A 16,184-nucleotide genomic window follows, 5' to 3' on the forward strand; every position below is an offset into this window, starting at 1 on the left:
ACACGCAGCCGCTATAACGACTGGTACGACGATAACGACGAGGTGCTGACCGAGGCAATTAGGAAACACCGAGCACTCTTTCATCAGAGTCCTGGCCGGCAGACGGAGCAGGTCAAGAGTAGCAGTACTCAACTACGAAGGTTGGTGCGGGAGGTGAAGGACAGGTGGTGGCTTGACAGGGCTAAGCGCATCCAGTGGCTTTCCGATACGAACCAGCTGGGTGCATTTTACGGTGAGGTGCGTAAGCTTATTGGGACGACACCTAGATGCAACATCCCACTTAGATCTCAGGACGGCTCGATGCTGCTTACCAACAAGCAGGATGTACTCAATCGGTGGAGGGAGCACTTCAACAACCTGCTTAATATTGATAGGGCTGCAGACTTGCAGTTCATCAATTCCATGCCATCGCTCCCCACCACAAGTGAGCTGGACGCTCCATTGGCGCTGAACGAAGTTGTTGCTGCTATTAAGCAGCAAAAGAACGGGAAGGATGCGGTATTGACAATGTACCCGGTGAACTGCTGAAATACGGAGGTGAGGAACTGCATGTCACTATCTTTAGACTGTTCTTGCGTATGTGGGATGAGGGGAGCGTGCCTGCAGACTTTAGTGTCTCTCGCATTTGCTCCTTGTATAAGAACAAGGGAGACCGCTCAGACTGCAATTCCTACAGGGGCATATCTCTTCTGTCTTCACCGGGGAAGGTCTTTGCTCGCGTTCTATTAAATCGCCTAGTGAAGCTAAGCGAAAACATCTTGCCGGAGACACAGTTTGGCTTCCGACCTGACCGAGGCACATGTGAGGCCATTTTCTCTATACGGCAACTTCAGGAGAAGAGCAGAGAGCAAGGTCAACCTCTGTATCTTTGTTTTGTTGACCTAGAAAAGGCCTTTGACAGTGTGCCTCGTGAAGCTCTGTGGATGGTACTAGCGAAACTGGGATGCACGGACAAGTTTGTGAGGCTAATTCGACTCCTGCACGATGGCATGCAATGCTGTGTCAGTATGGGGCGCGATCAATCGAAATACTTCGGTGTTACTTGTGGCGTCAAGCAGGGATGTGTTCTAGCGCCGACTCTTTTCGCCCTTTATTTTGCGGTTGTAGTTCGGGACACCTTGCAAACTCTGTCCGAAGGCGTCCGTCTTCGCTTTCGTACCGATGGCGGTGTTTTCAATCTGGCCAGACTAAAAGCCTACACCAAAGTGTCTTACACCACCATCACGGAGATAATGTACGCAGACGACTTGTGTTTCGTGGCGGAATCCCCGGATGGTCTGCAACGGCTTATGTCGGGTCTCTACGAGTCATGTCGTCGATTTGGCCTGAAAATCAGTATCAAGAAGACCGAAGTCATGGCTCTGGATACACTGAGTGTCCCTATCGACGTGGTGCTCGGCGGGGACTTGCTTAAGCGGGTAGACAAGTTCAAATATCTGGGGAGCACGATAACGTCTAAGTGCCGCCTTGACGATGAAGTAAACAGTAGAATTGGAGCCGCTGCTGCTGCATTTGGTAAACTTCGCGCCAAGGTGTTCCGTTCGCACGAGATTAAGCTGCATACCAAGGTGTCTGTGTATACGGCGATCGTCCTGCCAAATCTCCTGTATGCCTCCGAAACCTGGTGCCCGTACCGCAAGCACATCCGCATGTTAGATAGGTTTCATCTCAACTGCCTCCGTAACATCTTAAACATTCATTGGTACGATCGTGTTCGAAACACTGAAGTCCTGCGACGTGCGAATGTTGGAGGCGTTGAGGCCTATTTGATGAGGCGGCAGTTGCGGTGGTGTGGGCATGTCTCCCGTATGTCTAATGACAGAGTAGCAAAGCGCATCTTCTACTCGGAATTACAAGAGGGCAAGCGGAAACAGGGCGGCCAACTCTTGCGGTACAAAGATGTGCTCAAACGCCACATGAAAGGATGCGGCGTGGCCCCATCGCGGTGGGAGATACTGGCCCAGGATCGGCCGCAATGGAGGCATACTGTGAACACCAAGGTGTATGGCTTTGAACAGAAACGTCGGGAAGAGCTTGATTTGAAACGCGACGAGCTGAAGGCCCGACCATCTGCGGCCATAACTTACAACTATATCGGAGGTGTGCTGACGTGCAGTGAATGTGGCCGTACATTCGCTGCTAAGATCGGTTACGTCAGCCATATAAGAGCGCATCTTAGGCGTTCCTAGATTGGAGACTTGTCGCCATGGCCGAATACGGCTGGATGGATATATGATGATATGAACGGGTTGGTAAATAGATCACCAGTTCATCGACGAAAATAATTATTCATCGTTCCTCTGTCGGTTTTAATGACGTAGTTATTGAAGAATTTTCTTTAGCATGTGTTTGTGACTAAATAATAATAAGCAGAGTGGGTGCTCAGACTTATTATATTAATATTATTATTATAATAATAGTCTGAGCACCCACTCTGCCAATCAGACTACAAATTAATTCACAAAAGGGCAATATTAAAAGATAAAATCCTCTGCTAATAACAATATTTTACCAAGCAATAAGATTAGTGTAAAGAAAATGTCAATGTAATAATACTCACCTACATTCAGAAATTAGAATCGTACGATGAGTAGGTACCTACACTATACTTGAATGATCAGTATATTGAACAATGGATATTATATAATAGGCTAGTTACCAACTAGTCAAATCAGTTACTTTTTACTAAACGTCAAAACACGAAATTATTATGGAATTTGTATGAAATACGTGATAAAAAAACGTGAAAAAATGGCGGATTACGTTTTTCTTGATTAAAATTCATAAATAAGTTAAATAGAAAAAAGAAAATGTTTTTCGTTAGTTAGATCTATCTGTCTTTATTTAGTAATCAAAATTTCATAATTTAGTACACGACCCAATTTTCCTTTATTATAAGCAGGTTAATGGTACTTCAACAAAACTTCTTCACGATTATATTCCTAATCGGTGTAGCACATTCACGATGAATTACTATTATACCCACTGTACGGTACTAGGTGCACCGAACTTGTATATTATTAGATTGTCGCACTGTTGTGGGTCCACTAATGCACTACTTTAATAACACGCACTGATTGTTACTGTTAATGAATAATTTATTATAATTAAATTGAGGAGCACAATGTCGTTGTTCCAATGGTTCGTAGCAGAGAGAGAGACAGAATTACCATATTAAAATATTATAAAAAAGTAAATTTGTTGGGTTGCCAACACCCACATCTATTGATTACAACATCATCATCATCAGGTTCATGGATGAAATTACTCATGCTTTATCGAGCTTTCTGTTACACCAACGAGATAGATGGCGAGCCGTATCGCCAAAACTTTTATTAAATACTAGCTTTTGCCCGCGACTCCGTCCGCGTGGCGTGTTATATAAGAGAGAGATCTTTGTGTGTGTGGGAGTGCATACTTATGCAGTTTAGATTTTTTCATAAGTACAATTTTTTTCCCAATAACTCCCATTTTCCAAAATACAGCCAAAAATAAACTTTATATTTACTAAGGTATGCATGCATGCAAGATTGAATCAATTGATTGAATTGATTTTTTTTTAATTGATTGTTCATTGAGTTTTAATTTTAATACACACTTCCTCTCTTCCCTTCAACGTTGCTGTGCCCTACAGGGTCCATGTTTTAGTTCCTATGCCTATGTAACACCCCACTACATGGAATGCAATAAATAATTTAATTGAATTGAATTGAAAACATCTATCTTACGCGGTTTCGATTTTTTCATACAAATGTTTTTTTCCCACTAACTCCCGTTTCCGTGGGAATTTTGCAATATCCTGTTGCAACTAAGCTTTAAGTTAACTAAGGTACCTGCATGCCAAATTTCAAGCGTCTAACTTAAGCGGTTTAGATTTTTCATACAAAAAGATTTTCCCGCTAATTTCCGTTCCCGTGGGAATTCCGGGAATTAAAATAAAAAATAAAAATAAAAAGGGTTTTATTTCTGTAAATCTATAACAAATTCCTTTCTTAGTGCACCTCTACGGTACCTAAGCTATGTCCCTTCCAAATTTCAAATGCCTACGTTTAGCCGTTCAGGCTATGCGTTAATATGTCAGTCACTGAGTCAGTCAGTTTCTCGTTTTATTTAGATTTGATTTTTTCATACAAATGTTTTTTCCCGCTAACTACCGTTCCCGTGGGAATTTTGTAATATCCTGTTGCAACTAAGCTTTAAGTTTACTAAAGTACCTGCATGCCAAATTTCAAACGTCTAACTTGAGTGGTTTAGATTTTTCATACAAAAGGATTTTCCCGCTAATTCCCGTTCCCGTGGGAATTTCGAGAATTCCTTTCTTAGTGCACCTCTACGGTATCTAAGGTACCTGCATGACAAATTTCAAACATCTAACTTGAATGGTTTAGATTTTTCATACAAAAGGATTTTCCCGCTAATTCCCGTTCTCGTGGGAATTTCGGGAATTTCTTTCTTAATGCATCTCTACGGTACCTAAGGTACCTGCATGCCAAATTTCAAACGTCTAACTTGAGTGGTTTAGATTTTTCATACAAAAGAATTTTCCCGCTAATTCCCATTCCCGTGGGAATTTCGGGAATTCCTTTCTTAGTGCACCTCTACGGTATCTAAGGTACCTGCATGCCAAATTTCAAACGTCTAACTTGAGTGGTTTAGATTTTTCATACAAAAGGATTTTCCCGCTAATTCCCGTTCCCGTAGGAATTTCGGGAATTCCTTTCTTAGTGCACCTCTACGATATCTAAGGTACCTGCATGCCAAATTCTTCTCTCTAACTTGAGTGGTTTAGATTTTTCATACAAAAGAATTTCCCTTCACTACTCTGCTCCTATTGATTGTAGCGTGATGAAAAGTATACTATAACCTGTCCAGGAGTGTGAAGAATAATTGTACCAAGTTTCATTAAAATCCGTCCAGTAGTTTTTGTTTCTATAAGGAACATACAGACAGACAGACAGACAGACAGACAGACAGACAGACAAAAATTTTACTGATTGCATTTTTGGCTTCAGTATCGACCACTTATCACCCCCTGATAGTTATTTTGAAAAAATATTTAATGTACAGAATTGACCTCTCTACAGATTTATTATAAGTATAGAAAACTTTTATATTTATAAAATACTTTCCTTCTTCGTGTTAAGTGTACATTTTTATGTTGGTTTATCTCATCCTCAAAACGGAAGTAATTAAGACTTATGTAGCTTTATCGCCGTGTACATAATAAAAATACCAAAAGAACCATTATCACAGTACAGTTTGGTAATAAATTCTTACAAGTGTCCATAAAAGACTAATTTTGTTGAGGCCCATCACCTTTTCTTTAACAAGCCAGGGGCGCGAGATTAAAACATCGTTTCATTAAAGACCCAAAAGTTGGCCAAGTTTTTGTACTTCCAACATAATCTCGACGAGGTTTTCAATAAAGACTGGAAAATATTTATATTGCTCATAATGCTAATGAGGGTAAAGAAAGACAAACTTCAAGAAAGAAGTTGTGATATTGTGAAGATTTTAATTGCGAAATTATGTTAATTTGAAATGCGAGGGAAGATAAATTTCAAAGTGGTAAGGATAGGAATTAATTACACTGAATGGAATTATATTCGTGTTTGTTTTGAGCGAGATTAGTAGGTAAATGTACAATTGGAGTTAGGAGTCGAGATTATGATGAATGCTGTTGTCATCAATTTCCATGGCATTAGGGAGATAAATCTGGGCGCGGCAAATGGGGACGTGACATTATGTTACTCCATTAACAGCCTCCGTGGTCCAGTGGTTGAGCGTTAGGCTCACGATCCGGAGGTCCCGGGTTCGAATCCCGGTGGAGAAATATCACAAAAATTACTTTGAGATCCTTAGTTTGGTTAGGACATTATGTTACATATTATTATAATATGTTGACATCACTAATATGAGTATGTATTATATTAACTATGAGTCTTTGATATTTATAAGTAATAAACATTTAACATGTGAAATTTAAAAAAAAAAGAATAAATGAGTATGAGTACGGGCTAATAATCACCGGATTGTCCAAAAGTTAGATGATCCGTGCTTCGGAAGGCACGTTAAACCGTTGGTCCCGGTTACTACCTACTAATGTAAGTAATTCTCCTCTCAACCCACACGAGAGAATACTTACTCCATTTGTATGGTGCCCCACGTCATGCGGACGAGATCAGCCATCGAGTAGTTGTTGGCACACTCCATATTTATACTGTGCTTACTTTGCATTAACATAAAGCAAACTCAGTTATGACAATAAATGTTGAGTATGCCACGTCAAAGATCGGTGCTAGATACTTATAATGTATACACTTCGAAACCATGTCACATTTTTTGACAAATTAAACCCAAAGTCAGATTATATGTCAAATATGATAGTGCGACAGGGTTCTAAAGTGGGTACATGATATTTATTGCTCATGACTGTACACTTATCGTACATTTTAGTATTTATTTATATTACGTATTTACGTGCTAGCCATCATAGACCCCTGTCAATAAAAAGAAGATTTAATGAATTATTTTTGTTAAATCCGTTCATCATTAGGTACTTCAACATCTTAGAGGCTACAAACCGAAAACTTAGTAAGGTTGTCTTTTAATGTGCGCCGTGCCTCAATACTCTGTCTGAAAGCTTACCTGTCTGCAAACCTGCCTGTCTTAAGCCATGTTTAAAGCGATAAACAGGCTTAAATGTTTCATTTCCTTTGTTTTGAATATTAATAAACTTTAGGTGATGTTTCAGAGTTGTGCATAAATCTGAGTGGATAACCATAAAACATCATCGCTCTGGTCTGCTTTTCTTTGAAGTACAAATACAACACAAAATACTTTATTGGTTAGAAACTATTTACAGTAATAAATGTGATTGGAGTCTCCTTTTAAGCGTAGTGCCTGTGTCAGGAGAGTCCGCTCTTCCATAAAAGCAAGTTGTACACAAATAAGCCAAATAAGATACCTATAACAAAAATAACTTAAATACAATTACTTAACAAAAACTTAATAACCAAAAATTTTCTTTTTAAATATGTTATTTATAAGTACGTAATAGTGTATGGTGTGTGTGTGTGCGTGCTTACGTGCGTTCGTGCGTGCGTGTGTGTGTGTGTGTGTGTGTGTGCGTGCGGGCGTGCGTGCGTGCGTGAGAGGGAAGTGACAGAAACACCGTTGTGACGAATATTTTCTTCCAATTTTACAATCAGATGGTGCTTAATGTTTGCGTAGGTACGTAGGCAAGTAATTATATTCATTCGTGCGTTTAGTTTTTGTCCTCTGAGATGCTCGATAACACAATCGGAAAGTCACGGCTGCATGCCTTACTTCGAGAAACACTCGCCGAATACTAATCTTCAACATAATTTTCTACCGGAGAAAAAACGTACAAGTGGTTTCCATAATCTCGTACCTCCGTCGGAGTTTCATTACTACTAATTGAAATTCTTTCCGTCTAGAGCCGACTTTGGTTTTTGTCTTTCCCGACAGACTTCGTACAACAATGTTTTTATTGCTCGATTTATTATTTCGCAACTACTAGTTGTGCTAATCCGTTAGGTAAATACCGAAAAATAGCTGAAAGGTTTTGGGGCGTACTTCATATATCATACATTATCCATTAATCAATCACAAGTGCGTGGTAACATCAGACACACTACCATACCTAAGTATGTAAACAGTTACATAGACACACTCCTGCAGTTTCCGGTCAGAGTGAGAACTACTATTTGTCAGAAGATTATTAAGATAGTTTGCAGATATTTTTGGCATAATACTTAGGATCTGATATGGTGGCAAGTTACTAATTCATTTTTTCTCAAGACAAAGCCTGGCCGCCAAGCGACGAAACTCATGTTCCGGCATGATGTTTGGAGGAGCTGGTGGGAGAGGAGAGGTCCACCCACAGTGTACATTGATGGGCATACATACATAAGATCGCGCTTCTTTGTCGTTGGGGTAGGCAGATACCAAGGAGCTAGTATCCTGATCCTGACAGTACAAATACAATACAATACAAAAACTCTTTATTGCACTTGAATCACATTAAAAATACATTAGTATTATAATTACATACATACATAAATTCACGCCCGTAATCCCTAATGGGGTGAGCATAGCCACAAGTAATCAAAGACAACTTGCAGCCACTGTTGATACGAAGTCCAAAGATGGATATGATGAACCTTATGGTGATAAGGGATCAGCCTATCGCCCATAACATAACCCACCCCCATAGTATTATAATTAAATTGGTAGTACAACAGGCGGCCTTATTGCTAAGGTAGCAATCTCTTCCAGGCAACCTTTAGGTATAGGATATGAATTTAATGAAAAATGTAGCGGGGTAGACAGTGCAAAAAATAAATAAAAAAATAAAATGTTGAAAAATATAAGTACTTATAACTAGATAAACTATATTAAAAACAATACATAGAAGACAATAAATAATGATTATAATAATATATAAATACGTATATATATACATACATTACTATGGAAGAAAGGAAACCATGACAGTACTACAATACCTACTTTATAAAGAAGAAGATGTAAGAAGAATGGAATAGAAAAGAAAAACGTTATAAAGAAGAGGAGAGTTCATTCGATTCTTCGAGACTTCATGCACGCACGCCGGTTTAGATTACTCTTGACCTCACCTTTCTTCAAAACATCGCGGTATGTACGTCTAGGCCTTCCTCTTTTAATCCTACCACTTATACCCGAATCAAAAATCTTTTTCGTAAGTCTACTTTCAATCATTCACTCAACATGTCCCAACCAATTGCAACTGCATAGCCTAACCATAACCTCGTTCCACTAATTTCTCCCTGTCTATTCACTCGTCTTCAAAACTTGAGTGAATAGGCATTTAGTAGGTAAGCGTACATCACCTTAGGCCACATCTTCACTTGCCATTTAACGAGATTGTGCTCGAATTGTAAAACTATCACAAACCAAATCAAATTATTTGCGAGAACACATAAAAATTAACAGGCGTACAAATATATAAAAAAATAATTGGTAGATTGAAAAGAAGATACTTATTGTTAAATTGTTATGGAAAATTATCATACTTATTACTATATTTAACTACTTATATTTGTATTTAAAATATTCATTCCAATTATATATTTATTCATAAGCATATTCATATTAATTTTGTACTTGTTTCCAGTCAGTACTTTTATTTCATTTGGGAAATTGTTCATTCAATGCATATATTTGGTGCATTTCTTTTATACATGGTAGTTGGAGTATCACACGTAGTATTATTAGTTATTTTTCGCTCACTAACCAGCAGTGGAGCAGTGTGGTGGAGTATGCTCCATGCTCCTTCCGGTTGATAGAGGGGTCCTGTGCCCTTTTTTTTGACGTGACTTATTGATTTGCCGCAGATGGCATTAACTACTTGGCTGGACAAATGGGGAGCGCTGAAGGCTCTCACCCGGTACAACGTTTAAGACAACAGGCCTGAGGGTGCCCAGTTGGGCGCGAACCTCGGCTCAGGGCGGCGTCTGGGAGGAAAAATATTTGAAAGAATTAATCGACCCTAGTGGGTTGATAGCGATAAGCGCTGAATGAGGGAAATCGTCGACCACGTCGGTGGGGTCGGTATTGGGTCCTGTGCCCAGCGGTGGGTCGTATAAGGCTGTTTATGTATGTATGCTATCTCTCTAACTTCGTGATACCTTGGTCGTCCGATGAATGTTAGGAGAGGCTGCGGGTTGTCTTATTGATGATTGCTTTGATGTTCTGCCCACATCTATAGGGGTTTAGCCGTGACTGAAAGTTATTATTTATTTTTACACTTTTACATTCAGCCATTACAGTAAAAACCAATTCGACTGAAACAAACACATATAATATTACACAAAACGAAACAGATATTTTTTTAACAAGAACTATAGTGAAATGCCACATCAGTGAATTTATTTTTTTCTGTGAGTTACTTTATGTTTTATTACAACGACGAGCAAATACAATACAGTTACTGTTTAGATGGGCTTTATAAAATACAGTCAATAAGGTACGCGTGAATGACCTAATTTGGATCGCATTCAATGGAAATTTAGATCAAGCCAATACACTGGAGGGTTATTGAGCCTCTTCAAATAGCTAATGTCAATGTAGATTTGGCGGGTGGCCAAACCCAGACCCTCCTATAAAAAGTTCATTAATCATCTCGCACACTCGAAAGGCGCCGTCCAATAATTGATTTTATAACTATGAAACTGCCTGGTAATAGGAGGCTTTGTATCACAAAGCTACTGCTAACTTTGTTAACATTTTTACTTACAAGTTATGATTCCTAATAAACAAAACAGTCCACGGAGACGCAACAATTACGAAACAGTTTTGTTTCGTTGAAGTTGAATAAATTATTTGTTCAGCTGAAGACGATCCGTCTTACTTTGGCGAAGTTTACGAATTCAGATTATTGTTTTAAAAAAAATCGTTACGTCTCTTGAGATTACAGTGTACGTACAGAGTAATAAATACTGCAATAGACTTCTGATTAAGAATGGTTTTGTAATCATTATGTTGGTTTAAGGAACGATAATATACTTAATATGAATACTAGTGGATTACTTCATCACAACACTTTTTAAGTTAAAATAAATATGAAGTATATATTAATATATAGTTAGCTAAGAATCGACTATAAAAGGTACCGTTTAAGAATTTGTTTTTACTTTTGTTTGTCTCGAGACGGGTATTCTCAGAAAGTTGTGCAGCATTATTAGAAAATGAAGATGTTTAACGTCTTCAAAGTATCAGCTATCCTCGACATCCGGGATACTTATCAATAATGGATTAATTAACAACTTTGCTGATATTTTCCAGTTTTGTTATTTGATTCTCTTTTTGACATCAATGTGATTAATTTGAACGTCATTGAATAAAGTTTTAATTGATATACAAAGGGAATTATTTGTAGCTGACAAAGGAAATTGTAGATAAGCGGTTTTCGATGTTATAATGAAAATAACAGTACTTTTGACAATTTATTGCATTTGTATACTTAGGACTTTAAGTAACTTTTGCTATATTTATTTTAAGAAAAGGTAAGTAAGCGCCTAAGTCATACGACGTCGTGTTTAGTCGATATTGGCTGTTTACTTCTTCTTCCAGAAACCGAAGTCGAGGCCGTTTCCGTAAGTGTAGGCGACGGGGGCGGCAGCAGCTGTGTAGGTGGCATAGGCAGGTGCTGCGGCGGTGTAGGCCGAATAGGCAGGAGCGGCAGCAGTGTAGGTCGAGTACGCAGGGGCAGCGACACTGTAGGTCGAATACGCAGGGTAGCCCACAGAGGCTACGGGAGCTACGCGTGCCACAGAAGCAACGGGGGCAACTTGCTGCACGGATGCTACAGGGGCGACATGCTGTACAGACGCGACAGGGGTAGACCAAGTTTTTACTACTGGCGCTACCTGAGCGACCTGGGCAGCTTGAGCTACCTGAGCTACAGGAGCATAGTGGGCAACTTGTTGTACTGGCACAGTTTGGGCGACGCGAGCTACGGGGGTCACAGCCACTTGCGATACTTGGGCGACCGGGGCTACTTGAGCGACTTGGGCCACTGGAGCGACTTGGGCCACTGGAGCGACTTGGGCCACTGGAGCGACTTGGGCCACTGGAGCGAGTTGTTGAGACACAGGAGGTAGATAGGCGTAGCCGGAGAATGGTTTAGGGCTAGGCTTAGCGGTGGCGAAGCCGATCAGGGCGAGGGTCAACAACTGGAAGTGAAAAAGTAAGGTCTCATAAAAAAACTATCTATCTAATGGGACTGTGTACATTCTTATCCTGTATCACGTCGTTATTTATTATTATAAAATGTCCTCGATAAGTTTGGAAAGTACTTGTTGATATTATATTATTATTACACTGATAATAGGTACAACATAAATTGCATATTAGCCCCGATTGCTGCAGACACCTCCTAATTTTAAGTTATACCCGTCATTTTCTTATCCGCCGAAAAGGAAAGGGACGGGTGATTGTCAACAAATTCATTTTGAAACGAATGAATAACCCGGGCGAATAAAACAGGCAACTCGGTGGTATGTTATCCGTTTGACGTGCTGTCTACTTAACTCTGTCGGGTTATTGGCCGATGTAAAATTTTTAGACGGTTGTTTTAGATTTCTGCTTAAAATTTACGGGTATTCCATAAATTTTATGCCTGTCGATTACCCGTCCCTTTCCTTTTCAACGGATAAGAAAATGACAAGTATAACTTAAAATAAAATTAGATGGCGTCTGCAGGAATTAGCACCGTTGTCTGCCGGGATGAATAGGGAATAGGATGTGAGTTCATTATTCTGCACGTTTGAAGATTAAAAATTATTTACTTATTATTAACATTAAGACTTTTGTATAATCATATTTATACTACGTACCAACTTGAACATTTTGATGGGTGGCTTTCAGACTGCGGCTGAGGACTGAATGATGATCTCCTCATCTTCAAGTCCCAATTTATACTAGTTTCGAAAACCAGACCCGTCTAAAACGGAATTAATCACATATTAATAAGATGTCGTGCGATACCTATTTTCAAAGTAGAAATGTCACCATTAATTCAAGGATAATGTTCTGAAACTAGATCATTTAACCTATTTTTATGAGTTTTAGTTGCGATTAATCATTTATTGATAAGGAAGTGGTCCTGCGGTTTATTATTGTTGGTTTGGCCTTAGTATTCCATATGAGAAATAATGTTTAAATCAAAAGTTAAAGGAGCATCGTCATTTTACGGACAAAATAAGAACTAAGTATCTTTTCTAAAAATACTTAGGTACTGTCATTAATGGAAAACGACATGTGTGAAATAAAAAAAAAACAGTTGATTGTGTTTTCTATTTTTGCCACTGAACCCTGAAAACTTGTACCTATGTATATGCAATTTTCATGCTCCGGTTCGCAGTTTTGTCTAGTCCATCTTGACGTCAAGATGGCGGGACCAAAGTTTAACGTGTATATCTTTTGAGTGAGAAAGGTACTAGATTTTTAGTTGAGGTACTTACCAAATAGTACTGGATGATGCTATATATCTAACAATATGTAATTTCAACAATAAGCAATTTATCTCGCCATTTTGACACTAATATTTTTTTTTGTTTTATTCCCTTAACACGTTTTATTTTAGTGAGTAATATTTAATAACTAAGTTAGTGGGATTTTATTTTTATACTTGTAGTAACATTTACAAATCATAAGCAATAAAACCATAAGACGTATTTTTTCCTTTATTTCCTTTTAGTAATATAATTAAAGAAGAAAGAATAATTGATGTTAAAGAAAATGAAAATTATAGTATTTTACATAACATTCTGTAACACAAAATTACAAACTGTAGGCAGTTTATAGTCATTTTATACGAAGAAACGGGTATTTTGAAACCTCGATTGTGTTACCTGAGTAGGCATCCCGTTCTTGTATCCTGTCAAATAGGCATAATTGATGAGATTAAGGACACTTATATCCAGTACTTATACTTAGCTACCTATACTGATGCTTATGATACATTCCACTCATGATCGATCAGGAACGAAAAGAAAAACTTAAAATATTATAATAAAATATATAAAATCATATTTATACCTTTATTTTTATCGTTATCGCAGTGGGAGGGTCCGCCTACTGACTCTTTGTACCGGGTGACAGCCCTCAGCACACTTGGCTGGTCAAGTAGTTAATGCTATGTAAGGTAAACCTACAATAACTCACGTCTTTGATATGTTCTCTTTATTTGAAGCAACTCCTGATATTTGTTCCAAGATGGATAGTGTGAACCGCATATTGAAGTATTGGCAGGCTATAGTGCTGCCTGGTCACTAGATTATGATGGGCCGATAGTCACTATATTAGTATATATATAGTTATTTTAATATAAGTATGTATGTTACCAGTCGCCTTTTGACGGCCAAGTACATATATTGTGTGTACGTTGCTTACTCTCATAAGTTGTGAAGTCAATTTTTGGTCCAAGTTGTTTAGTTGGTTGTTTGATAAACTCTTCTTAGTTTTACTACCTACAATAGGTATGCAGTTGGTATCAAAAGAACCGTTTTCTATAACTGATAAGTACATTTGTGGAACGGTTTCTATTATATTGCTGTGAAAGGTTGTGATTTGAAAAGGACTCATTCAGTGGAAACTTTTAAATCAATAAAAGGTTGGGTTTGATGGGTCTGATCCCCTTTAAATCGTTAATGTAGATTGAGTGGGAGGTAAGGCTTCCCTAATAAAAAACTCATTAATCATCCTGTATGATACCTGGAGTGAATATAAATAACATTTTATACAACACCCTTGCTTGGAAATCTGGAGTAGGTAATGATAAAAAGTGTTTATTTCAAAATGACAATTTATTTATTCAGTCACACTAGAAATAACGTATAACAAATATATTATGTAAAAATGTATGTTTTTATTTTCACTTGCGCTTCCAGAGACCATAGTTATTATAGTCATAGTCGTAGGTGTAGGCGACGGGGGCGGCGGCCGGGTATGTGGTGTAGGCTTGGTAGGCGACGGGGGCGACAGGGGCCACGGGGGCCACAGGCGTCACGGGGGCGACACGCGCTACTTGGGGGACGGAGATGTACCGGGCGAATTGAGCGGGGGCGATGGGAGCGACGGGGGCGGCGACCTCAGCAACCTGCGGCAGGGCAGCATATGTGTTCGTCGTGTAAGAGCTGTAGCCGATTGGAGCAGAGTAAGATGGGTACGCCAGGGAGGCAGCATATGCGGGGTAGCCAACGGGAGAACTCAGGGCCGCTGAGTACGCCACTGGCCATTGAGGCTTGGCCGAGGCGAATCCGATGAGTGCGAGTGTGATGAGCTGAAAATAAACACTATATTAGGAAAGTGATTTACGTGTATGGGTAAATTATAACTTTAATCGTCATAGAGTTCATTAGCTTGAGTCATCAAAATAAAAATACAACATAAGTAATATTCGTACGTGGTCAGACTAGAGCCACGTTTCAATAAGACAAGTCGCAGTCACCCTTCATAATCAACCCCCAAATTGGATACGGTGAACTAAAAAAAAGGATTATGTTTAATTTTTGTTTACCAACAGAGGTATTTACGTATTGTGTCTTTTCTAACATTATGGACAATTGTTATGGGTGTTAGGCTGATGTTTTGTCATCATAATGATCATCATACCTACCTATCTATTTTACGAAATCGTATAACAGTATGGTTGCAAGTTATCTTTTGATTACTTGGGACTCTGCCCACTCCATTTGGGATTACGGGCGTGAATTTAATCAAGATCTAGTGATCCCTAGTTCGGTTTGGATATTACAGACTGATCACCTGATTGTCCGAAAGTAAGATGATCGTGCTTCGGAAGGCACGTGACGCGGATGGTCGGGACCATCCGTTACTACTTACTGATGTAAGTATGTGGTCGTTACATGAGCCATGTCAGGGGCCTTTGGCGGCTCAATAATAACCCTGACACCAGGGTTGCTGAGGTTGGTAATCCTCTTAACACATACGATAAAAGAAGAATTATGACTATTTAAGTAAAATATAGGTCGAGGTCGAAATATTACAATTTTATTGAAACTGAACTACACAATGTTACTATGATGCAACTCATGTTGGGCATTCAAATTCAAATTTTCTTCGACACAAAAAAACTATTTTAAATGTTAATTGTTCGCTTACCTGTTTGTACATTTTTGAGGTCTGTCTTTCAGGTGGTCTGTGGCTGAATGATGTGTTACGCATGCTCAAGTGCCATTTATACTATTTAACGTCTGGCATTATGCCCCCAAAATCTGCTATATTGTGAAAAAGGTCGTATAGTATCCCTGTCTGTCCTCTTAGCTCTACAATTGTAGTAATGAATGCGTTAGTGACGCATAGAATGGAACTCTATTAGGTGATACGTTAAGTCTAAATCGATATTTGTAAAAAGTCATACACATACCACACTTACACACATAAATTACAACTGTATTCTTCCTTATGGGAGTGCAGCCACAAGTCAACAACAAGTAAAGAGAAAACTACCCGGTCCCGGCTTGACGACAGCTGTGAGTTCAATCCGGCCTGAGTCGGACTTATGTCGGTTACGTGTATGTATGTATGTAATTATATTAAACTCCGCCACGGTGGTCAGTTTTAACCCGGTAAAACGGGTTAAGGCGGGCTAAAGT

The 16,184-nt window shown here is 39.0% G+C and overlaps 2 protein-coding genes across 2 annotated transcripts; both read right to left on the minus strand.

The window, feature by feature from the left end:
* Positions 1-11,120: 11,120 nt before the first annotated feature.
* On the minus strand, positions 11,121-12,413 carry LOC126373722 (pupal cuticle protein G1A-like). Its single transcript, XM_050019958.1, has 2 exons — positions 12,402-12,413; positions 11,121-11,738 (listed from the first exon to the last, which is right to left on the minus strand). The coding sequence occupies exons 1-2, from the start codon at positions 12,411-12,413 to the stop codon at positions 11,121-11,123; spliced, it is 630 nt and encodes a 209-aa protein (XP_049875915.1).
* Positions 12,414-14,413: 2,000 nt separating this feature from the next.
* LOC126373935 (calphotin-like) lies at positions 14,414-15,869 on the minus strand. The gene is made up of 2 exons (XM_050020293.1): positions 15,691-15,869; positions 14,414-14,848 (listed from the first exon to the last, which is right to left on the minus strand). The coding sequence occupies exons 1-2, from the start codon at positions 15,751-15,753 to the stop codon at positions 14,441-14,443; spliced, it is 471 nt and encodes a 156-aa protein (XP_049876250.1). The 5' UTR covers positions 15,754-15,869; the 3' UTR covers positions 14,414-14,440.
* Positions 15,870-16,184: the final 315 nt, after the last annotated feature.

The sequence above is a fragment of the Pectinophora gossypiella genome, chromosome 16 (genome assembly GCF_024362695.1).
Source record: "Pectinophora gossypiella chromosome 16, ilPecGoss1.1, whole genome shotgun sequence".
NCBI lineage: Eukaryota > Metazoa > Arthropoda > Insecta > Lepidoptera > Gelechiidae > Pectinophora > Pectinophora gossypiella.